General features: G+C 41.3%; 2 protein-coding genes across 8 annotated transcripts; one reads left to right on the top strand and one right to left on the bottom strand.

The window, feature by feature from the left end:
* Nucleotides 1-487: 487 nt before the first annotated feature.
* LOC125408237 (saoe class I histocompatibility antigen, A alpha chain-like) lies at nucleotides 488-22,947 on the top strand. 7 transcript variants are annotated; one of them, XM_048446367.3, is made up of 7 exons: nucleotides 488-640; nucleotides 834-1,103; nucleotides 1,337-1,612; nucleotides 1,929-2,204; nucleotides 2,336-2,437; nucleotides 5,185-5,323; nucleotides 21,973-22,947. In XM_048446367.3, exons 1-6 carry the CDS (start codon nucleotides 568-570, stop codon nucleotides 5,295-5,297), a joined length of 1,110 nt encoding a protein of 369 aa, XP_048302324.3. In that variant the 5' UTR covers nucleotides 488-567; the 3' UTR covers nucleotides 5,298-5,323; nucleotides 21,973-22,947. The 7 variants fall into 7 exon arrangements, with proteins under 7 accessions (XP_048302324.3, XP_048302319.3, XP_085535778.2 ...); XM_048446362.3 differs by lacking the exon at nucleotides 21,973-22,947 and adding an exon at nucleotides 5,534-6,606; XM_048446372.3 differs by lacking the exon at nucleotides 21,973-22,947 and adding an exon at nucleotides 5,534-6,606 and having other exon boundaries at nucleotides 493-640; nucleotides 927-1,103.
* Nucleotides 13,705-14,664, bottom strand: Or12d3 (olfactory receptor family 12 subfamily D member 3). The gene has a single exon (XM_048446391.3). The coding sequence runs from the start codon at nucleotides 14,662-14,664 to the stop codon at nucleotides 13,705-13,707; it is 960 nt and encodes a 319-aa protein (XP_048302348.2).
* Nucleotides 22,948-23,808: the final 861 nt, after the last annotated feature.

Genomic DNA, 23,808 nt, shown 5'->3' with positions numbered 1-23,808 from the left:
TTTCATATACTCAATCAACCTAACAGCTTAAAAGCAGAAGTAGATATAAAAATTCAGCAGTGAAAGACATGAAAATTGTAGCATGTAATTTTAAAATCCCCACTCTTTTTAGTATATTTTGGAAACTAGTTATCTTTCAAAAAACAATACTCCTATAGTAGGTTAGTAAAATCTCTTAAGTGAATTATGTTTAGGGTTTTATTTCTAATGTGATCAATACTGATAGAGACAAACTACAACTAGGAAGTCACCCTAATTCCTAAAGCCGTACAGAGACACTGAAACCTTAGCAATATTTGGGAAAACAATGTAACAATGAACACTGGGAGCAGGTCGGAGAGTCTGGGCAAAGGCTTCCAGACTCTCCCAGAAACGGCATGACTCACAACCCTGGTGTTTCCCTCCTTCTCTTGTAAACCAAATGAAGACTTTCTGCATGGATACTGATGACTAAACACCAGCTCTCATTCTCATTGGCTATCAAGTTCCTAGCGAACTGCTGTTGCAGTTCCGGGGTATATTGTCACCGTGAACCCACAGGAACTTGTTTTTCTCCAAATCCAGAGAATGGAGACTTCATTGCTACGCACTCTCCACCTGCTGTTAGGGGCTTCCCTTGCCCTGACCCACACCTTTGAAGGTGAGTTCAGGTCTTGAGGGAAAGTCTTTTACAGGGAGGCTATCTGGAAAGCCTGCCTAGCCAGACCCTCCCAGCTGGGCTGCTTATCCTATCCCACTCCCTGAGCCCTGCACCTCCTGCTCCCCTTCCACCCCTTCCCTGGGTCCCCGTGAAAAGAGGGTCAAGCCAGACAGCAGCCCCTTGCTTCCCCCAGGTTCCCACTCCTTGCGATATTTCGACATCGCAATATCAAGACCTGGCCTAGAGGAGGCCCTCTATATGACTGTTGGTTATGTGGACGACACAGAGTTCGTACACTTCAACGGTGGGGCAGTGAATTCAAGGTTTGAGCCCCGGGTGCCCTGGATGGACCAAGTGGGACAGGAGTACTGGGATGACCAGACACGCATTGGCAAAGCTGCAAAACAGCAGATTCAAGTTTACTTTCAGAACCTCCAAGGCTACTACAACCAGAGCCAGAACAGTGAGTGACCTTGAGCCCAGGTAGTGACCTAGCCTTTTTCACAACTCTGTTACCCAAAGTTCAGCCTAAGGCAATTAGACTACAGAAAGCCTTCACTTGGAAGAGCTGGGAGGAGGGGAGGGGGACTCTGAGCCTTTTATGGTTCTCAGTTTAGGTTCAAATCTGGTTGGGTGGGAAGGAAGGACAAAAGGAGTGGGCCAACTGGGTGGGACTGACTTGTGGGATGGGGCCAGGTTCTCACACCATCCAAAGGATGACTGGCTGCTGCATTGGACCAAATGGCCACCTACTTCATGCATATCGTCAGTTTGGCTATGATGGGCAAGATTACCTCACCCTGAATGAAGATCTGAGCACCTGGACTGCAACAGACATGGCAGCTGAGATCACCAAGCGAAACTGGGAGAGAAGAAATGAGGCTGAGTTCTGGAGGGTCTACTTGCAGGGACCTTGTGTGGTGTGGCTTCTTAAATACCTGAAGATGGGAAATAAGACTCTACTGCGCACAGGTACTAGGGGCAAAGATACTCATCCTAATGAATTGGAGCTCAGATCTGTCGTGATACAGTTTCTCAGCCCCATTCAGTCAGAACGAGAAGTATATTTTTCTTGGTAACCTAGTCTCCTACCCTATGCTGATTCACCCTGATTCTAGAATTGAAAACAAGTAATCTATTATTCCAGATGCCTGAGTACAGGGTGCTGTGTGAGATGGCACACCTCCCCACTCTATTCTACTGACTGTTCCCAAAATGGTCACAAGAATACCACTGAGCCCCAAGAAAAAAATGTAAATGTGCAAATTTTCCAACTCTTCACTCTCAGATCCCCCCAAGGCATACGTGACTCATCACCCAAGACCTGAAGGAGACATCACCCTGAGGTGCTGGGCCTGGAGCTTCTACCCTGCTGAGATCTTCCTGACCTGGCAGAGGGATGGGGAGGAACAGACTCAAGAAATGGAGTTTGTGGAGACCAGGCCTTCAGGGGATGGAACCTTCCAGAAGTGGGCAGCTGTGGTGGTGCCTTCTGGGGAGGAGCAGAGATACACATGCCACGTGCAACATGAGGGCCTGCCTGAGCCCCTCACCCTGAGATGGAGTAAGGGGGGTGTGGACTTGTAACAGAGCTTGGGTGCAGAGCTGGGGTCAGGGAAAGCACTTCTGGAGACCTTGAGCAGGATCAAGGTTGAATTTTGGGATCAGGGTTGTACATATTTTGTTTCTTTCCAGGCAGGACTCCCCAGCCTTTCATCCACATCGTAGCAGCTGCTGTTGGTCTGGTTCTCCTGGGAGCTTTATTGGCTGCTGTGGTGATGTGGAGGAAGAGGTCAGGTAGGAAGAGGGGCAGCCTGAGTTTTCTTTCCAACTGAGGGAATCCAAGCCCCAGAATATTTTCTCTACCTCCTTGCTGGAAAAGGGTGTGTCCCATTATTCCCAAAGGCATAATTCTGAATGTCATGTTCCCAAATACTTAAATCTTAGAAGCTCAAAATCCCCAAAATACAGTATTTTTGTCTTTGATTTTAATTTAGTTAAAAACACTAAGTTAGTAAGGTACTTACTAAAAAAATGAAAAACATAAAAGCATGTCAGAACAGGGACCACTTTTAATCATATACACATTTGCATGTGTATAGACTCAGATATACTAGTAAAAGTCATATTGATGTAGCATTGTGAACAGATAAATCATATTCACAAAGACCTAGGTGGACAAACAAAATGTGTGAATGCATATCCTCTGGTTGTCAGTTGTGTGCAAGGAGCATTATACCTGCAATTGTCTGAGATAGTGGAGCAGACGGTATATGTTTTTTGTGAAAGTTAATCAAAACCCACAGTGAAGTACCACCAATATCCAGTCACCAAAAGAACCAGTCTTGATAATGCGTCTTACACTGATGCAGTCATGCAGAAAGGGCATCTCCACATAGTGAGGATATTTCAGTCTTGCACATATGTGCCTTGCTCACAAAGTCCACAGTGTAATGCTTCTTCACAGACTCAGTTTTGCCAAGTACGTAAACTGAATTAGAACCCTTAGAAAAATCTTTACACAATTTGAACCTCCATTGCTGGAAATGATTTACTAATGAAATACACAATATTTTTATATAATGTTGAGGATTTTAAATAAAACTAAAATAACTAAATTTGATGTGAAAAAATATATCACAGGGCTAGATCAGGGACTGTTCACGGATACAGCCCATAGAGCTGGTGGGCTTTGGTGCTTGTCAATTAAACTTTGGAGAATTTCATCATCTGTGTAAGAAAGCTGTGAACTTCCTGTGAACTATGGATGGGACAGAGAGAATGCAGAATGTTCTTCCTACAAAGTGACCTCCTAGAAAGAATTGCATAAACTATGATAAGTGAGTGCCATTCAAAGAAAGACATGAAGGAAATGCGCTGGCATGTCCACATTATCTTTGTGAAAAAGCAAAGGCCTGGTAGGAATATTCTTGGCACTTTTCACATGGTCAAAGATGATAAGACATAATACTAGGTGTATTCCCTCACTGTACTTGTATTTGCTTAAGGTAACTGTAAATACTGTATCATGTTTTGTTTGCTTAATAATAAAAATGAGAAGTGTTCTGTTTGCACTACTCGAGTGCAAAGACCTGGAGTCCCCTGATTCCCCACACAGCCCTTTCTGTCCTCATAGATTAACCTTGCTGGCCATGGGCCATGCCAACAATAAGAAAAGCAGCTTTTCCTTCTTTGATGCGACTGTCCCTAAAGAATATGTTCACATTTACATCCTTGTGGTGCTGCTCAGTTTCAAGTACTCATATGATTGATAGACTCTGAGCTCTCATTCCTGTTCTATATGCCATTCTTCTGTGCCACACTTTTACAGTTGTAGAAGTCAACTCTGCATACATTTATATATATAGATATATATATAAATAAGTGGGCCTAAAGAGCCTGTGGTGAGAAGACAGATCTTTCTTATCCTCTGTTTTAGTTAGGGTTCCTATTGCCGTGATGAAACACTATGACTAAAGCAACTTGTGAAGGAAAAGGTTCATTCCACTCACTTTTATGTGTCAGTTCATCGTTGAAAGCACTTAGGGCAAGAACTCAAACAGGGCAGATAAGAGACGATTCACAAGTACTGCTTACTAGTTTGCTCAGTCAGCTTTCTTATAACACCTAAGGTCAACCCAGGGGTGGCACCATCCATAATGGACTAGGCCCTCCCCTATCAATCACTAATTAAGAAAATGCCCTACAACCAGACCTTATCGAGCATTTTTACAATTGAAGTTCTCTCCTCTCAGATGACCCTAACTTTAACTTATGCCAAGGTAAAACACACACACACACACACACACACACACACACACACACACACACACACACAGCCAGTACATCCTCTATGCACACATTTTCTTTTTTTGCCAACCAGCCACAGACTTCACCTGCTCCTTCAGACACATGAAGCTCTAAATAATTAAAAATGTACAGTATTGAGGCTGGAGAGCTGGTTAAGAGTCCTTACTGCTCTTGCAGAGGTCTGTGGTTTGTTCCTCAACACCCACATCAGGAGGTTCACAACCTTCTTTACCTTCAGGTCCAGGTGATCCAATGCCGTCCTCTGCACAGGCACTCCGCATGCATTGTGCACATTAACTCACACATGCACACACAAACACCACACATACACAAAGTAAAATAAATGAATGTTTAGAATTAGTGTTTGTTTAGAATCAGTGTTGTCTTTCAGAATTGTGCTCAGCATAGACTGGAATTTAAAGTCCATACCGCATACATGTGCAACCTTGACCTGTGTGCAGATACTCTGTCATGAATAACATGGAAAAACAGGAGAGATTTATCACCATGTTTATTGTGGGTCTGATTCCCAGGAGCCAGAGGTCAGAGGAGCAGGTCCCTCTGAGGGCAGACGGCAGGAGAACAGTTGAACAACATTCCACTTGCTTCTTCAGTCTTCTCTGATTCTGCAGTCAGAATTCCGAAATTTCCTGGTGTCAGGACTAGGATTTTTTTCTACATCTTAATAGCCCTGCTGCTTCCCTAGTCCCTCATAGATCATTCTCTTCCCACAGGTAGAAGAAGCCACAGATATGGTCATGCCAGTAATAATGATGAGGGTGAAGTGCATGGAGGAGCTGAGCCAGATGATAATCCCTCCTTTAGCCCAATCTCCTGTGAACTCTAACCAGGTCTTGTTTTGTTCTGTCTCAGGTAAGACATTTCCCAAGGATTCATTGCATTTTTCTTGGGGCAAAACTTTGACAAGATAGAGGTTATGAAATGGGAGGAGGATTGAACAGAGAATAGATTCCTGGTCTATGGAGTGGGGCTCAGGTGACATTGTGGGTGTGTAATAGGCTATTTAAAGTATCACCAATCAGTGACTGACCTGAATTCCTTCCTGATTATGTTCTTCCATAGTATAAGATCACGCCCACGCCGTATGTGATACAGATCCAGAGAGGATTTGTTTGGATCTCTTATTCTCCATGTGGTGATTTTAAGAACTCCTGGCTTCTCCTTCTGTAACTGGCATCTGATTGTGTCCGAGTATCTGTCTACTGTCAGTTCTGTGGGAAAAAGTAAGGAGCTCAGCCCAGCCCTGAGCACCAAACCCAACAGGATGTGTCACCCACCCTGTTCCAGCAAATGCAGAGCTGGAAAGTCTCCAATTCCTACTGAGCTTTCGCTTCCCCTGATTGCAGCTTCTTACTTTCTTATGGAAAACAGGGATGTTGGCAGGCATGGTGGTACTCCCCTGTGCTTTCAGCACTCAGAAAGCAGATGTGGAAAGGTATTTGTGGATCTGAGAGCAACTTAGTCTATATAGCAAGTTCTGGGCCCACCGAGGTTGTATAGTGAGACCTTGTTAAAAAAATAAGAACTGTAGGTGCAGGATGGCTTTTTAACTTCTAGATGTAAGGTGTGTGTTGGGGGGGGGAGTTCATTAAAAGGACAGACTGTTCACAAAACTTGACAAGGAATAAAATCTGAAAACATCCAAGACCTGTGTGTCTGATGTGCTGAGTAGGGCTATAGAACGTGACTAGGCATGGTCACGGCTCTGCCTTCTGTGGATTTGGGTGTAGTCATCCTCAACCAGGTCATCTTACCTCCTCTGTCTTTGACCTTGAGTATAATGTTGTTCCACCAAGACCTGCAGTCACATGAACTCAGAAATACCTGGGCCTTGCAGAAACAGCTCTGTCTGCTCTGGCCTAAATTCGGCCCTCAGACTCCATCATGTGTTCTCACCTTTTATTTGTGTGCATGTGGCAGAAATGCGGTGTTTTGTCTATCATTGTCCCCAAAGACCCTGGGAAGCTCCTAAAAGCAGGTAGTAGTGCGTTTTCAGGATTCTTTAACTCTTTCCTTCCTACGGCATTGTTTCATGGATTGAATTACCCATCTCTTCTGAAATCTTTTTAAAGAATGCAAATTCTGAAATGATCAGAGAGGAGATATTTAATAAACTTACATAAAATTGTAGTAAAGTCCTGTCTTCTTTGCTCACCCATCCCTCTTACTGCCCTGAGCTCTTGCGTGTGTGGGTGGGGGGGTTAATTTAATTTAATTTTTTTGGTTTTTTGAGACAGGGTCTCTCTGTGTAGCATTGGAGCCTGTCCTGGAACTAGCTCTTGTAGACCAGGCTGGTCTCCAACTCACAGAGATCTGCCTGTCTTTGCCTCCGAGTGCTGGGATTAAAGGTACATGCCACCACCTCCTGGCTAGTTTAAATTTTTAGATGGATGTAAAGCCAGATCCATAGGTCAAGCATCTTTATTCTACCACCACTTGTGCTAGCCAATGCTCTCCTGTGCAATATGCTCCCAGCCATTGTGAGCATATTGCCTCAGGCTGGCCTTGCACTCCCAGTCCTCCTGCCCCAACCTCCTAAGTGTCTAGATGGGTTATACACTTTGAAGTAAGAAGTTATGCATGAACTATGGAATGTGAAGACTGCTTTAGAAAGAACAGACAGAAGGAAGAGAAAGAGAACCACACTTCTGAGGAAGCTCATGTGTCTCTAAGCTCAGGGTGCGGCTCTTGTGCTGCAGGGGCCACAGAGTAGGGCTGGCCTAAGTCGCAATCAGGAAAGATCGTGCCTGCAGAAGTGGGAGTGTCTCTATAGTGATCACTAATCTAGATGACATTCCTTGAAGATTGTTCACATGAGATAAAATTTTAACATATATGATAAAACAAAGAACTGAAATACCAGGCTTGTATACCAGTCTTGTGGGGCATGTGTTTAGTGGGAAGAGGCACATGGGACACACTCTGGAGTAATAAATGAGGCTGGCAATCACATTTTGGGGTGACAAATGTTACAGGGAAGGATATCCAGATGTAAGTGTGGGTTCAGGGAAGATGGCTGTTTTACTAGAGTTCTCAGCGTACACTTCATTGGGAAGGTTGGCTGTAAGGACAAATATAAAGAAAATATAAAAAATATTTATAAGAATGTCTTCAGGACATATTTTCAAAGCAAGGGGATCCTTCAGTGCCCTCAGGGGAGGATCTCAGCGTGATCTAGAGGGATACAGGATCTAGGATTGATGAGTAATCACGAGAGTGGATCAGTGCCCTCAGGGGAGGCTCTCAGCTGTGTTCTAGAGAGATACAGGATCTAGGACTGATGAGCAGTCACTGAGAGTGGATGAGAGGCGCAGCTGGTCTTGTAGGTCTAAAACAGGCCAGAGGATGATTAGTGTGGTGAGGCAGCTTGAAACAAACAGAATATATGTGGCTATTTTGCAAGGGCACTCCAGCTTTGCAGATGAGAATGGAATTAAAACAGACAAGATTGGCAAGACTTTGGTAGCAGCATAGGAAACTCTTCGGTCTTCCCGATGACAACTGGTGACATTGATTCCAGGAACTGTTGGTGAACAGTTGAGACAATGAAAACGATGGCACGGTCTATGCATTTCAAAGACAAGCCTGATGGCTTCTGTGACCAGACCAAATCCAGAAGGTTAAAAAGGAAAGAAGAGTAAAAAATACATTAAAATTATGAAAATGTGATGACAAAGATGGAATTACCTTCAGCTGAGGATAAGGATCCTGGAAGGGTGTATGTGACAAGAGCATCAGTAGAGGAGATGCTGAGCTGATGGGTTAAAGGTTCTTCCACCATGCCCAATTTGTTCAGGGACTAGAACCCAGAATATGGACAGGGGCCTAGGCAGGGAAGGTAATGCATTGGAGAGATATTGGTAAGAAGAGATTTTAGAGCTTCTGCGGCAGGGTCTTCGGTGTTCCACGAGTCTCTTCCTTGCTCCCACTGTCGCCCTTTTGTCTCCTGTGTCCTTGGAATACCAGCTGTCCCTATTTCAGTGCTGAGGAGTTCTATCCAGAGAGAACCTTCATCTGGCGATGGATGGAGATAGAGATAGAGACACATATTGGAACACTGGACTTAACTCCCTAGGTCTGTTACATGAAAGCCGGCTTGTTGGGGCTTCTGTCCCACCCAGGTACCCCACAACCGGCAAGTCCCAGAGAAAATTAATCACACAGAGATCTCTATAAGTTATAAAGCTGATTGGCCCATTAGGTCAGGCTACTTATCAGTTCTTATGACATATATTACCCCATTATCCTTATCTACGTTAGCCATATGGCTTGGTACCTTTTTCAGCTGGGCAAGTTACATGCTGCCTCTTTGGTGGTCTGTGCAGGAGTCGCAGAGGGAGCTTTCTCCTCCCTAGCCTTTTCCTATTCTCATTGCCCCGCCTCTACTTCCTGTCTGGTTGATCCGCCTATACTTCCTGCCTGGCCAATCAGCGTTTTATTAAAATACATGAGTGACAGAATAAAATTCTCCCATACCATAGGTCCAAATGAGAAGCAGAAGGAGGGAGAACGTGAGCAAGGAAGGCAGGATCAGAGGGAACCTTCATCCGACGATGGATGGAGATAGAGACAGAGACCCACATTGGAGCACTGGACTGAGCCCCCAAGGTCCAAATGAGGAGCAGAAGGAGGAAGAACATGAACAAGGAAGTCAGGACCACGAGGGGTGTGTTCACCCACTGATACAAGGGGACTGATCTAATTAGAGCTCACCAAGGCCAGCTGGACTGGGATTGAACGAGCATGTGATCAAACCAGATTCTCTGAATGTGGCTGACATGGGGGCTGACTGAGAAGCCATTGACAATGGCACTGGGTCTTGTTTCGTCTGCATGTACTGCCTTTTTGGGATCCTAGTCTGTTTGGATGCTCAGCTTCCTAGACCTGGAGGGAGGGGGGAGGAACTTGAACTTCCCACAGGGCAGGAAACCCTGACTGCTTTTAGGACTGGAGAGGGAGGAGAAGAGGGAGTGGGGGGAGTGGGAGGGTGTTGGGAGGAGGGGAGGAAGTGGAAATTTTTATAAATAAATAAGTAAATTTTAAAAAGAAGAGATTTTATTAAATGGCAGACTTGGGAGATATTTTGTACAACAGAGTAACTCTAGTCTTACAACAATTGATTGTATACTTTAAAGTTTCTAAGAGAATAGATATTAAATGTACTCCTCAAAAATTATTTACAGCTTGGTGGTATTGCTAAGGCACAAAGTCATATACATATTAGTCAGTTTTCTTAATCATTCCACTGTGCATTTACATAAAAACATCATGCTACACATAAGAAATATATACAATTTTACTTGTTAATTAAATTATAATAAGATACTTTAATCTATACTAATACAACATCTCCTCTCAAACTCATCTTTGCATGCTGCGTTAACTTCCCAGAATGATGAGAAAAAAAATGAATACTTGATCTCTTAAGATAAGGTACTAATAACAGACCAAACAACTTATTCCCCCAAAATCTAATTTGGCAAACCAAGAAGTTTAATTAGTGTTGCTGATAGGAGCATATATAAAGGCCTGCCTACAAGAGTGTGAATAACATATGAGTGGCTACATCTCTTAAAAAGCACCTCTCTCTACCTGAGCACCCATTACCGGTTTATGTATCTGTGGGGAAGGACACATACTCTTGTATATAGTACACTGATCACATGCTGCCTTGATAGACACCTCCTTGTAAGCCTTCTGTGCTGTCTTGTGACTTGATGTCATTTGTCTTGCATGCCCCTGTGTCCCACCCCTAATATCTCATAAAACAAAGAGAAATAAAAACACCAATAACAAGAAATTCCTGGAGGTGGATACCTGAATGTTTTTTATCTTCTCTTTGCTTTAAATCTTAAGGCTTTAGCTGTATAGAGGGAGGCTGTGAGGCCAGGTAGCTACCAGCTAGCTGATGTTGATTTTATCTTGGGGTAAAATATTTGGGGGTCTTTGAATCCTCAATTGCTTAGGAAACAGTTATCTCCTTTTCACCAGGCTTGGGTCTTCCTTCATGCTCTAACTCCTGCATTCATGGCTCTCTGTCTACCTCTTCTGAGTAGAGAAGGATAGGGTGGCCCAAGAAGAGCCTGACATCCAGGGAGTCTCCTGACTATCTTCAGTCCCTCACCCTCTTCTTGCTGTTGCTAACCCTAAGAATCCCTTCTGCCATTGGCCATGCTAGAGTTGCAGTTGAAGTTCCAGGTGTCAGCCCACAAGAAGGGAACCCTCTGTTGGGCCAGTCTTGTTTAGGCAAGGCCACAGGACTGCAGAACCTGGAATATCTTTTGCTTCTGTTGTGCTTTTATATATCTGCTGCAGATCTCTTTCTCTGGTATCTAGCATTATGTGAGTAGACATAAGGAGATCTCCACTGCCTGCGATATAGTGTCTTTACCTTATAGCTGTTCTACTGGGCATTTTTACCTGTGGGATTGTCAAGAAGATGACCCCCGCCTTAGCTGTACTGTCCAATTTGATAATAATAATAATGATAGCCTATACAGCGTTTTGATGAATAAAAGTTAATACAAGAATATGTTTCATAGTTAAGACTCATGAACCCCCACTTTAGAAGCTGCTCAGGCTAATAATTAAAAGGAAAGCTCCTGAGTACAAGAGCCCGGCTGTCTCTAATTCTCTTAATGCTGAAAAGAGCTGGTCATGTACAATTAGCTAAAACAAATCCTCAAAATAACTTCAGGTTCGACCAGATGTCTTGCTGGTAGTTTTAAAATAAATAACCCCAGAAAACAATCTAAGGTTCACAAAGACACATAGCTGGGCTGTTTGTCTCACTAGGTTAGGGTCAAAAATACGAAACAGCCTAATTGTTACTAGCTTCTCTTGCTAAACCTGGTTAAAAAACAAAGGTGAGGATTAATTTTTTTGCACGAATTCCTGACCTCAGCGTTCTCTTATTGGTAAATGGGTGTGCACCCTGAGAACTAGCATTCATCTGTCTTTTACATATAAAAGTTCATTTTGTAACTCCCTCAAAATTTCTTATAAGATCACCTTTTACAATTAAGTAATTGATTCTTTTTTAAAAAAAAAACACACAATTTGCAGTCTGACAACAACAAAAAAAGTTGACTGAGAACAATGCCTCTTGGTTGCTTCTTGTCTAGATATATTGTATGTGGGTTATGGGAATGACATTTTTTAATCATGTGGGGAAGATAAAAAACATGTTTTTACCTATAGTCATTCACTTGAAAAATGAAATGCAACTGTTTTGATTTTTGTGCTGCCTGGAAGATTCTGTTGGGGTATAAAAGCTGTAAAACAACATGAGAAAAGAGAGAGAGAGAATAAAGAAAGAAAATAAAGAAGTCAATCAAGAGAGTTTGTGGGTGCCTTTTTCCCTACTCCCCCTCCCCCAGATAGCAAAGTTTAGCCTCACCAACTCCGTGGATGCCTGTCAAAGTCCAGTGCTGCTGGAGGCTGGTCCTCCAGAGAGCAGTACCCTTCATCTTTAGTTTTATGAAAAGTACAGCACATAGTTGTCTACAGTCACCCACCTGGGCAAAGCACATCAGAACTTTCTGATCTTACCTAATTTAGTCCCTGATCAACACCGATCCATCCTGCTTTCACCAATACTTTCCTTTTATTCTAGTCACAACTTCTACAAGCTCTGCTTAGGTTCCATATCCAACTTTGTTGCTGTCTAGGGGTACAGGAATGGGTTCATTTTCTCTGCCGATTGAAGAGTTAAAAGGCAGGAAAGAAGTGTTACCAGAAGTCTTGAAGAGCCCCAGCAGAGCCATCAGGTGATACCTGGGAAGCCAGAGTCCCCTCTTTGGGGTTCCAAGTCCCATTATTAAGCAAATTTAAAAACAGATACAAACTAAAGCTGGAAGTAAAGAAAAAAAACTCAAATGGAAGCTAGAGGGAACTTTATTAATGCTTAAAAAGAAACCCCAGGACAGGCAGCCTGAAAATCTCACAACAGCCAGGAAGGAAGAAAGGGGGAAGCGGATGAAGAAGTGAAGAAGCAAAAGCCGTGTTACTTGAGATAAGACAGTACAAATTTCATAGTTAGTTACAGAGTTTAAAAGCATGCTTAGGTTCTAGCCAACATCCAAAAGAAAGCAAATAAAGAGAAAAAAGAAATAGTTACACCTTTCTGAATCGGGAGTCAGAAAGGTGGGCAGATCCAGCCCAATCTCGAGGAGAGGTAGGCTAAGCTCTAGGGACTTCACTGGTGGGCAAGAATTCTGAGAAGGAAAAGCACATTGTCTTAAAGGGAAACAACTTCCTAGAGCTGGTCCCTAGCCAGGTTCTTAACCAGCCCCACTGGATTAACCCTTAAGGGAGAAAAGTAGGAGATGCCTCTACCCACAAGTAAATCCATTCTTAAAGTACCACCCTGCTGTCTTTGTGTGCTTGGCATATGTCTCTAACATTGATCTCCAGCTTTGTCTGTGTTGTGATGATAGATTTCTTCCTTCCTGCAGTTGAATAGTTTCCCTTTGTTTCAGGGAAGACTCACGGAACTCAGGAAAATGCTATGCTCATGATTTTCATTTATCACAGACAGGACACACTGAGAGCTTGGGGAAAGGACAAAGGGGAAGTCCTGTGAGGTTCTCACAGGCTACAACCCTTCTGAACACTGATGTGCAAACATGTGGACCTCACCTTGGTATTGAGTTTCTACTAAGACTTCCTTACATGGCTTTATTTTTTTTTTTCATTTTGGCCTCATAGCTGAACTTATTCTCTAGCCTTCCTCACTAAAGAATCAAACTATTGCCACCAAATCCTGAGATTTCTAATCATATAATCTTTTTGTCATAACCAACCTCCCATTTAAGGTTTATTTGGCGCCTACCATAAATCTATTGTGAATATAAACTCAGGCGAGAGCCAGATGTCCCATGAGTTACTAAGACACTTAAGGTTTTTGCAGCTTTCTTCCAGGAATGCAGGGCACAGACCAGAAAAGTTATCTAATAAATATCAAGAACCTTGTCACATCTCTCTTACTCCCTCCTACCTTCTTTTAGATTTCCACATCACTTAATTACCCAGGCATAGTGCCGTGGATAGTGTGAAACCCCTTGACACACTGAAATTCATATTTTAAAATACTATAGAATTATTTCTCCTTATTTCCATGTGATTTGAACTTCGTATTTTGTGTGAAATACTCAAAACCCCTGAGAGAGGGGGGAATAGTTAACTCACCATCTATTATAGAGAAATGCCTTCATGTACATAAGATATGACTCTCATTGATGTCCTCCATGTAGCTGGTGGTCTTTAAACAACTTTTTCCCAAAGATCTTCTTCAGAGCCAACATCACCTCTTTGTTCCTAAGGGTATAGATGAGGGGGTTCAGCACTGGAGTGACTGCACTATAGATGATGGCCACCACCCGATCCTCACTCATGGCTGATGCTGTGGCAGGGCGGATGTATGTGAAGCCAACAGGTCCATAGAAAAGACAAACCACCATAAAGTGGGAGGTGCACGTTGACAGAGCCTTTTGTAGCGCTCTGCAGGACTGGTTCTTGAAAAGAAGAAAGGCAATGATGTAGAAATAGGAGAGGAGTGTAAGGAGGAAGGCCCCCATGGATATGCTGCCTGTGACCACAGAAAGGAGCCTCTGATTGAGCACTGTGTTGCCACAGGCCACCTCTAAGAGGGGCTTTACGTCACAGAAGAAGTGACTGAGTTTGTGAGAGTGGCAGAAGTTCAAGTGAGCAGTCATGACAGAATGCATCAGAGCATAGAAGAAGCTGGTGACCCAGGCCATAGCTGCCAACAGGATGCACAGCTGGGGATTCATGATGGCAGTGTAGCGGAGTGGGCTGCAGATAGCCACAAAACGGTCGAAGGCCATCACAGCCAGCAAGATGGCCTCCGTGCTTCCCAGAAAGTGGAAGAAGTGTAGCTGGGCGATGCAGCCGAGGAAAGATATGGTTCTGTGCCTGGAGAGGAGGTTGATGAGAACCTTGGGGAGAGTCACTGAAGAGTAACAGATATCCAGGCAGGAAAGGTTTCCTAGAAAGAAGTACATAGGGGAGTGGAGTCTTCTCTCCAAAGTGATGATCATTAATATCACTCCATTTCCAACCAAATTCAGCAAGTAAATTGTTAAGAACATTATAAAAAAGATGGGCTGCAGCTCGTGGGCACTGGTCAGACCAAGCAAGAGGAACCCATCCACCGAAGTGGCATTCTCCATCACTAAGAGAAAATATACAGAAAGCAATGTGTTGTATTTTCTTAATTTAAACTATTACTTAGGGACTAAGAGAAAAACAAGCAGACTCTATAGAGGAACCTAGGGTGAGCTGCTGTGAAAAACATTTGGGAGTCATGGCTCATTTACTTACAACAAAGTCAGAAATCCTTTTATATGACAAATCTGAACCTGTAAAATTGTTTCTGACTTATAAGAGAAGCATGTCAGGACTAAACCAGATATAGATAAGGACACTTTTTGCAGGATCTAACCATAACCTTCTACACAGCATGAAAATCAAGGTTTGAACCTATTGAAGGCACAAAGACTACGAGAGTAGTTGTTTATCTTCTGATTTAGGTTCTGGTAATCCTAAAGACACGGCCTAGTGAGAATTTCCCCACTTCTCCTGAAACTCAAACACTGACAAGGGATTTCTACATCCTCCCTGACCACCTAAATCTTTGGTGAGATAAAAGGAAGATTGTGAGTTTGAGGCCAGTCTGGGCTACAGTGTGAGACCATGTTTCAAAAGAGGGAAGGAGAGAGAAATAGAAAGGGACCAGGTGACAAGAGTTATAGGTAGAAAGAGAGGAAGGGGAGCCCACTAACCTCAAATATCTCGTAAGTAAAGGAAAAGTAGGGCAGTCTGCATCACAGGATTGCAGCACAGCCGTAGGGCTCTGAGTGTGGCTGAGAAAACCTTAAATACTAAGCGATTCCAGCAGTATGACAACACCCCACCTTCAGTGAGATTATCTTGAGAGAAGGGGAGCTATCAGGAAGAAGACAAAGTACAACATGAACACTGAAGGTGTAGTAAATTAAGAACAAAGGAAACTGCCCTTTGAGAAAGAAAACAATCGCACAGGCTCAACAGAAGGTGGAGCCCTTGGACTGAGTTGGGGAAAGACTATGGCCCACTTTCCACTCCCATCCACGGGAAGAGTCTCTGATAATTAGTGCCCAGAATATCAGAATACAATACAAACTCCCAGTAAGTAGCTTTAAATGCTAAAAGAATAAAGAATAAGTAGTCAAACCTACAATCAGGAGATGTTATAACATACCTCTCTATACACTGATTAAATAACCAGCCAAGGTTATTTAATCATATCTGAGGCTATGAAGAGCTGACACAGCTTCCACGTTTGTTTAACACATGTAAAGCACTGAACTCAAAAATAATAGAAGTCATGATATCACTAGGGCACACTAAACATTTACTAAGTCAAGCATAGACTGAGTCTTTTTTAAAGTTTGGAGGGTTTTTTGTTTTGTTGCTTGTTTGTTTTTATTTCAGAAAGCTGAACTATTCAAATAGTTTTTTGAAACTTGAACCTGAAGAAAATAAGGCATAAATAATAATAAAAAATACCAGGAATTTTACAATAAAAATGTATAGCAGAAAAATCAATAAAGATAAAACTTATTTTTAAAGACTGTAAAAATGAATGCCATAAGATATATGTTACCAACTTAAAAGACAGTCTGTTTGCAGATATGATCAATGTTAAGAAAATAGAAAACCAATCAATCAAGTATCAACAAACACAACGTCATGGAAAAAAAAAGAATTTACAGCCACAGTTGCACTGTAGTCCTTCGAAACTTTAGCCTTTTCCTCGGTAAAATGAAATGCTCAGCCTAGATATGGGGAGGGGGACTGGGTCCGGCCTCTAAGTGTTGTCTTAGGCTTTGTTGGCTCTCCATAGAGAGCCTTGCCCTTTCTGGAGAGTGCAAGGCGGGGTGTGGGGGGAAGGGTGGGGTGGGGGGGAAGAGCTAGTGGTGGGGGGAGGGAGCGGGGATGGTTGTGTGGAATGAGAAAACACTGTATTGAAAGTAAATAAATGAATGAATGAATGAAAATGTATAATATTTTCACATAAAATCTTACATGTTGTTTATAGAATATTCATTTATCAAAACCAGGAATTCAGAGTAGAACAGAAGTCCTTCAATCCGTGAATAGCAAAGCAAATTTTATATACCAGAGAAAACAATTCTGCAACAATGGGAATGAACAAACTGGATGCAGTGCCTCATAATGCTGTCCCAGCACTTGAGAGCCTGAAGCAGGAAGGGGAACTACCATAAGTCCCAGTCCAGTATGGGCTGCATAGTAAAACCCTAACCCTAACTAAACCGCTTTTAAGTAGGTAATATCTAGAAACTGAGAATGGATAAGTAGTTCCCAACTTGGTAGAATGAGGTGTACAAAGGGGCAGATGTGCAGCTGTGAACATAAAAGGAATACTGGCTGGTCCCCGTGGTGAAGACACTCGTGTTAGCTATGGGGACACACAGTGAAATGAGGAAGGAGCAAACACAAACACACGATGGGTGAGTACAAGGACAGCTGGTTGATCACTGGACTGGAACTGCAGCGGCTCAATAACCTGGCTGCAGTCCTCTGTTATACTTTGTTACCTCCGGAAGAATGGAGTATGGGAACACAGCATTTCTGTGTTATTTAAAGTCATAACTGCATGTTACAAAGATTACAGTTAGGATTGTCGTTCATATGTTTTACAACATCAAAGTATTTACAAACAAATTGTATTTTTGAGGATATTTAAATAGGAATCTGTCATGGTGAAATTTTGTACTATTTATGTGAAGATAAATTTTCAATTCTATCAGAATTGAATTTTTTAATCAAATGCATTATTATTACACTTTACTTGCACGTGTCTCTCAACATGTTGAAAATCATGTACCATACCATTGTGTTCACGTGACCATTTTAAACACAAGTGAATGGAAAGATTCTAAATACCCAAAACTATGATGAAATTATTACATTTATAAAAGGAAATAGTATGTAGAATTTAAATATATATATGAACATGCTCAAAAATAAAGCTTAACTACTGGATAAACTCATAAAACGTAAGTATGTACATCCACACATATATGCATACAGATACACACATAGGGACATACATTCTGAATTTCAGGATGATTTGCTGATTGACAAAGGTCAAAATTCAGTACAAGGTGATTAAGGTGCAGATATTTCTCACTGAATCTTTATTTGTGGATAGTCAGTCCCTCTGAACATACCAGAAGAAACCATTAACCATCATGATCTTTGGGGAAAGGCCTGGAGGGTGAGTGGACAAAGGTACAGGGAATGCACGCCTTTTAGAACATTCTTTTATTTTGTTAAATATTAACATGCAATTTATTCAAAATATAAATATAATAATTTCTTTAAAAACAGGAAGAAGTTGTACCTGACTAAAATGGTAAAATAGAAATGGGGGCTGAGGATACACAATTTATAGTTCACTTATTTCATTCAAGAACATTGAGATTTGAAGTGAGTCATGGTCTATATTTTGCAGTCGATGAAACAGAGATTATTTCTGCACACCTCTTTCTCTCAAGAGCAATAAACCAAAAGGTATAAAGTAGAAATTTCACCAATTCTACAGTTAATTATTCTTATAGGTATAGATTCATGTTTGTCTCCTTCATCATGGCATAATATCATTGGAGATTTTCTTAATTATAATATATTCTTTCAATTTTTTGTAATTCTTCCACCATACAAAAATTGGGCATAATTAAATTAGTAAATCCTTTTTAGCCACTAATTGCTGTCATAAGTGACGATTAGAGTAAACAATATTCCTAATGCACTTACTAATAAATATAAAATACATGTGGAGTCTTAGAATGATATTATTTCCATTTGTGTCAAACTCACTGTGGTGACCTAGTCACCACCTTCCCCTCTTTATTTGTGCATCTTTGTCTGCTCTTCAACTTCCTGTCTCAACCTAGCTGACCTCCAAGTCCACACCAGTTCTCCACTGGTGTGAATATTCTTACACTTGATAAATCTGCAAGGATAATTCCCTCATCTCTTCCAGGTCTTCATCTTAAACTGTGCTTTTACAACTACCTCATGTGAACACACACACACACACACACACACACACACACACACACACAATTGTCGCCCTTTCCTGCTCTGTTGTTATCAATAGGATGTTTCTTAATTTGATATTACATCTTACAACTTCAACTTAAATGCAATTTCTAGAAAGAAACAAAATTGTCCTCTCTTTCATCACTACTGTAACCCTAGCATCCAAAACAATATCCATCATTTTACCTGCCCTCTGTGCATTTACTGGGTTAACTAATGGCTTAATATTGCCTATTCAGTGTTCGTTGGCAAACCTCATGAGGTCATGTTTCCCTTTTATAACAGTTTGTATCTATACTTTATCAACAAGATTCCCCTAACTGTGATGCTAAACTTAACATCAGAGTTTGTGAAAACAACACACCAGAACATGAGGAATTTGTGTCCTGAATTCAGTAAATGGCTTTAGCAAGGGAGCGGCATTTGTTTTGGCATTTTGTTGTCTGGCATAACCTGTTTGAATTAGTCAGCATCAGAAGCAGTATGAAAATTTCATTACATGACCAGTGAGTCAACACAGACAGCAAGGAGATGCTGCCACAGACACATATATAGGAGAAATGTTCTAAATGTAAATGTTGATGGTGGGGAATTTCAAGAATCATGAACAGAGCAGAGGACATACTAACTGACATACGTGTGTAGCATGATTAATAAAAACCCAGAGACAGATTTTGGGGTACAACCTGAAAGATCAGAAAAGCAAAGCAGACAAACCACTAGACAACTCTTACCTCTGTGAAATCTTCAGAATGAAAGAGAGTGAGTTCCTGTCTCATTCTGCCTTATATTCCTCTCCAGTGCTGGGATTAAAGATGTGCACCACCACTGTCCAACCTCTATGACTAACTAGTGTGGCTGCTGGAATTAAAGCTGTGTGCCACCACTGCTTGGCCTGTGTGACTGACTAGTGTGACTGTTTTGTGCTAAGATCTCCAGGCAAGCTTAATTTATTAAAATACAAATAAAATGTCACTATACAGGTGGTCAAGGACTTGGATTTACACACATGAAATAATGTACTGTAGTTCACAAATTACTTTCACTGAAAACACTCCTACAGATTTGTGTGTTTATTTAACACCAGATACAACCTAACTTGTTAATAACGCTGAAATACAACCTGCTCCTCTGAAGAGCACTGATATTAACAGAAAAAAAAGATTAATCTTCTAAGTCTTTTCTCTCACCCTTCCCCTTATCTCCTCTTTCATCATTACATGCACACACATGCCCACATCTACCACGAGATACACTAAAGTCACACATATATTTACAACATATATTTACAACATATCATCTGCTTAGTCACACAACCTACTCTGAGATCTGAACATTCTCCCCTGGCACATACGCATGCCAAAAAAAAAAAAATCTATAAACAAATTAGGAAAATAAAAGACTTCTAGATAGTGACTCTTAAGTTGAGCCTACTCAGTTTATGGTATAATTTTCACAAACTATAGCCAACTCTAGCCCCAAGTTACCCTTACTCACCCAATGATGTGGTCTAAACTTCCTTTTCTCAGAAATAAAATAATTCTAATAGTCCATGGGAAGGCACATTCTCCGTAAGCCAAAATCTCAGGAAGTAGAAGATCAAGAGCTCAAAGAGTTTACCTGGGCTACATAGTGATTTTCAGAAAAGCTTCGGCTATATGACAACTTCTCTAATAAAGAAAGGAAAGGAGTGAGAGAAGAAGAGGGAGAGAGAGAAGGGGAGAAATAGAAAGAGGAGGGGAACAAAAGGAAATTTCTGTCAGTATTACATTCACCCTTTAGTCTAAGCTGCTGTTCATACTTTAGAGTGGAAATAAGAACTTATCTATAAATACAGCATTACTCTCAGGAGCATTCACTTTATTCTGACAGCGGAAATCAGGGTGAATACTCTCATACTTTAGAGTGGAGATAAGAACTTATCTATAAATACAGCATTACTCTCAAGAGCACTCACTTTATTCTGACAGCGGAAATCAGGGTAAATCCTCTCATACTTCCCCAGCAGCGTCTTGGGCATTCATATCTTGGGGTCTTCTCTCCAAGGATTCATTCTGTCCAAATTTATTTTCCCATCTGTATTAATTTACTCCTTTTCCTTTTGTTTTAGTCAAACAGTTTCACTGATGTTAAAAATAAAGGATGCTTTGCCAATTATGAATGAGTAAAGAGTGGTATTAATATCAAAGATGAGGTGGCACCACTGCATTCCTTGAGAAATCTAGCACCTGGTGAATGCAAAAAGTCATGAAACTTAGGGTACTATACAGCAAATTAAAATGATGAACTTTAAACTGAGTTCTTGATTTGATCATTTACCATCAGACACAGAAGACTGAGCAACCTAAGTGTTTGGCTAACTTCCCTGTGGGAACTGATGTTTATATAGACACTTGGGAAGAGGGGCAAGTGGGCCTATTGAAAAGCTGCAAGCCTTCTAATAAATTCATTTGTGACGTTATGATTAATATTATTTCCGACTCTAAGTGGAGTAGTAATATATTTTGGTTCAATTCATCAAACATCACGAAAATCAACTTAGATTCATTAGAATTTATGTCAATATTTTATTTTTTTATCTTTTTGTCATTTTTTATTGATTTTTACTGAGCTCTACATTTTTCTGTGCTCCCCTCCTTGACTCTCCCCTTTTCTTCAATCCTCCCCCAAGGTCACCATGCTCCCAATTTACTCAAAAGATCTCGTCTTTTTCTACTTTCTACCTCCCATGTAGATTAGATCTATGTATGTCTCTCTTAGGGTCCTCATTGTAGTCTATGTTCTGTGGGATTGTGATTTATGGGCTGGTTTTCTTTGCTTAATGTTTAAAAACTTTCTTTGCTTTTTTATGTTTATGGATCTGGGTTACCTCACTCAAAATAATGTTTTCTAGCTCCATCTATTTTCCTGCTAAATTCAATATGTTTTTTCTGCTGTGTAGTACTCTATTGTGTAAATGTGCCACATTTTCCTCATCCATTCTTCGGTCGAGGGGCATTTAGGTTGTTTTCAGGTTCTGGCTATGACAAACAAAGCTGCAACGAACATAGTTAAGCACATGTCCTTGTGGCACGATTGAGCATCTTTGGATATATATTCAAAAGTGGTTTGATCAAAGACCTCATCATAAAACCAGCCACACTGAACCTTATAGAAGAGAAAGTGCAAAGTATACTTGAATGCACCGGCACCGGAGACCACTTCCTAAATATAACCCCAGCAGCACAAACACGGAGAGAAACAATTAATAAATGGGACCTCCTTAAACTGAAAAAGCTTCTGTAAAGCAAAGGACGTGGTCAACAAGACAAAACAGCAGCCTACAATATTTTTGTTTTAATGCTATCTTTGTTTTCTCTACCTTACAGAACTGTTTCCCCTGCAGTTCTGTCAAGTTTGCCAACTGTGTAAATGAATCTGCATACAAGTCAGTTTCTTGTTTCTGCATTGACTCCAAGGATTCTTACTTGGATCGCCAGTGCAAAGGGAAGACCTTAGAGCCGATGAAAAACTCTGGGGCTTTTCTTGATGACCAAAAGGTTTGACTGCAAGACCTCTTTGAAGATTTCCCACCAGACCACCAATGAACATGCTAGAGGAACAGAGTGCCCCCTTTCTAGTATGTTTACTGATCAGATTGCAGACCTCCCATCTTAAAATTGTCTTCTGCAGAATTGAGCGCTGTGCCCATGGATTCAACAATTTTTCCCTTTTTCTGTTAGCCAAAGCCATGCATAGGACTTTCTCACTTCCATATTTTCTTTGGTGCATGCCGTAAGAGGTTTCAGAGTTCTGCTCTCTTCTCCTGCATGTTCTCATGTTCTCTCTCTCTCTTTTCCTTCCTCCCTCCTTCTTTCTCTCTTCATCACATATAATGCCCTGTGGTATTTTGTTGTGATATTTTATTTGTATTTTAATAAATAAAACTTGCCTGAATATCAGAATGCAAAGTTAAACCACCAGAGGCCAGGAAATGGTGGCACACACCTTTAATCCCAGGACTCCAGAAATAGAGGCAGATGAGTGTCTGTGAGCTCATGGCCACCCTGGACTACACAAGATTGATCCAGAAACAAATCCAGGTATTGGTGGCTCACACCGTTAATCCCAGTGTTTGGGAGTCACACACCTTTAATCCCAGCACTATGGAAGTGGAAACAGGATTGATATGGCTGGATGGAGAGAGGAATATGAAGGGGAACAGACAGGAATTCATAAGAGTGTGGAGTCTGAGGATTTGTGAAGACAGGATTTCACCCTTTTGGTCTAAAGATTTGGTAGAGGTAAAAGGTCTCTCTAGTGGTTTACTGCTTTGCTTTTCTGATCTTCAGTTTGAACCCCAATATCTGTCTCTGGGTTTTTACTATTCATGATACATCTGGCACCCAACATTTAGGGACAAATTCATGAAAAAGCTATTTGCCTGTGACTTTACAGCCACTGACATAGGCCAGAGCTACAAGTGGCTGGAGTCACCACCCTATCGCCTAGATTTTTCTCTCTTCTCTCCTAGGGGTCTCTCCCTGAACCCTCTTCCTAGGCTACTGAAAAACTAGATAGCTGCCTTGAAACCCAGTCAGACTTTTACTGTTCTACACAGCAGCAGTAAGCCTCACATCTTCATCAACATCGGTGGCAGATTTGGTAAGACAATTTGGAATTCTTAAAGGGAGGAATTAGTTAAAAGAGAGTTTTTTCCCCACATTAAAAAAAAAGGGAAACACCATTATATAGGAGGGATTTGGGTGATGTGCTGGACTGTTTAAAAATCGAAGGATTAAATGAGGATAACTAATTTAGATGGGATTTATATAATGTCAATTGTAAACATTATCAGCAATATCATTTCGGTTTTATCACTAACATTGGTTAATCTGAGTGCTAAAATGCAAACTTTATAAAAACTAAATAAAACATATCATAGAGATATTCAAATCCTGATAGAGGAATTTAATAGAGAACCAACTTCAGTGTTGCAATATAAGAACAGGGAGAAACAGCCTAAGGTTTTCAAACAACCAAACTAAATAAATCCAGTCATTTTATAGGAATTGATGGAGGCTCTGTAAGAACTGACTGGACTCCTGTGCCAATGCTGGATTTAAGGTGATTTCAAGGAAGAGATGGTCTCATATGGCATGCATTCACCTTTTCTGAAGTAAATGTTAAACTCGTGGTCAGTTTGAAATAGAATTGTCCCTAAA

The sequence above is a fragment of the Myodes glareolus genome, chromosome 18, assembly GCF_982192425.1.
Source record: "Myodes glareolus chromosome 18, mMyoGla1.1, whole genome shotgun sequence".
Taxonomy (NCBI): domain Eukaryota; kingdom Metazoa; phylum Chordata; class Mammalia; order Rodentia; family Cricetidae; genus Myodes; species Myodes glareolus.
The sequence above is the reverse complement of the archived record's forward strand: the minus strand, read 5'-3'. Positions and strand labels throughout refer to the sequence as shown.

What these genes read in the sequence shown, in the direction of transcription:
- Or12d3 (XM_048446391.3), bottom strand. Translation starts at nt 14,664, where the DNA reads ATGGAGAATGCCACTTCGGTGGATGGGTTCCTCTTGCTTGGTCTGACC.
- LOC125408237 (XM_048446367.3), top strand. Translation starts at nt 568, where the DNA reads ATGGAGACTTCATTGCTACGCACTCTCCACCTGCTGTTAGGGGCTTCC. An exon ending in TAAGACTCTACTGCGCACAG is followed by an intron (nt 1,613 to 1,928) that starts GTACTAGGGGCA and finishes CTTCACTCTCAG; the next exon opens with ATCCCCCCAAGGCATACGTG. An exon ending in GCCCCTCACCCTGAGATGGA is followed by an intron (nt 2,205 to 2,335) that starts GTAAGGGGGGTG and finishes GTTTCTTTCCAG; the next exon opens with GCAGGACTCCCCAGCCTTTC.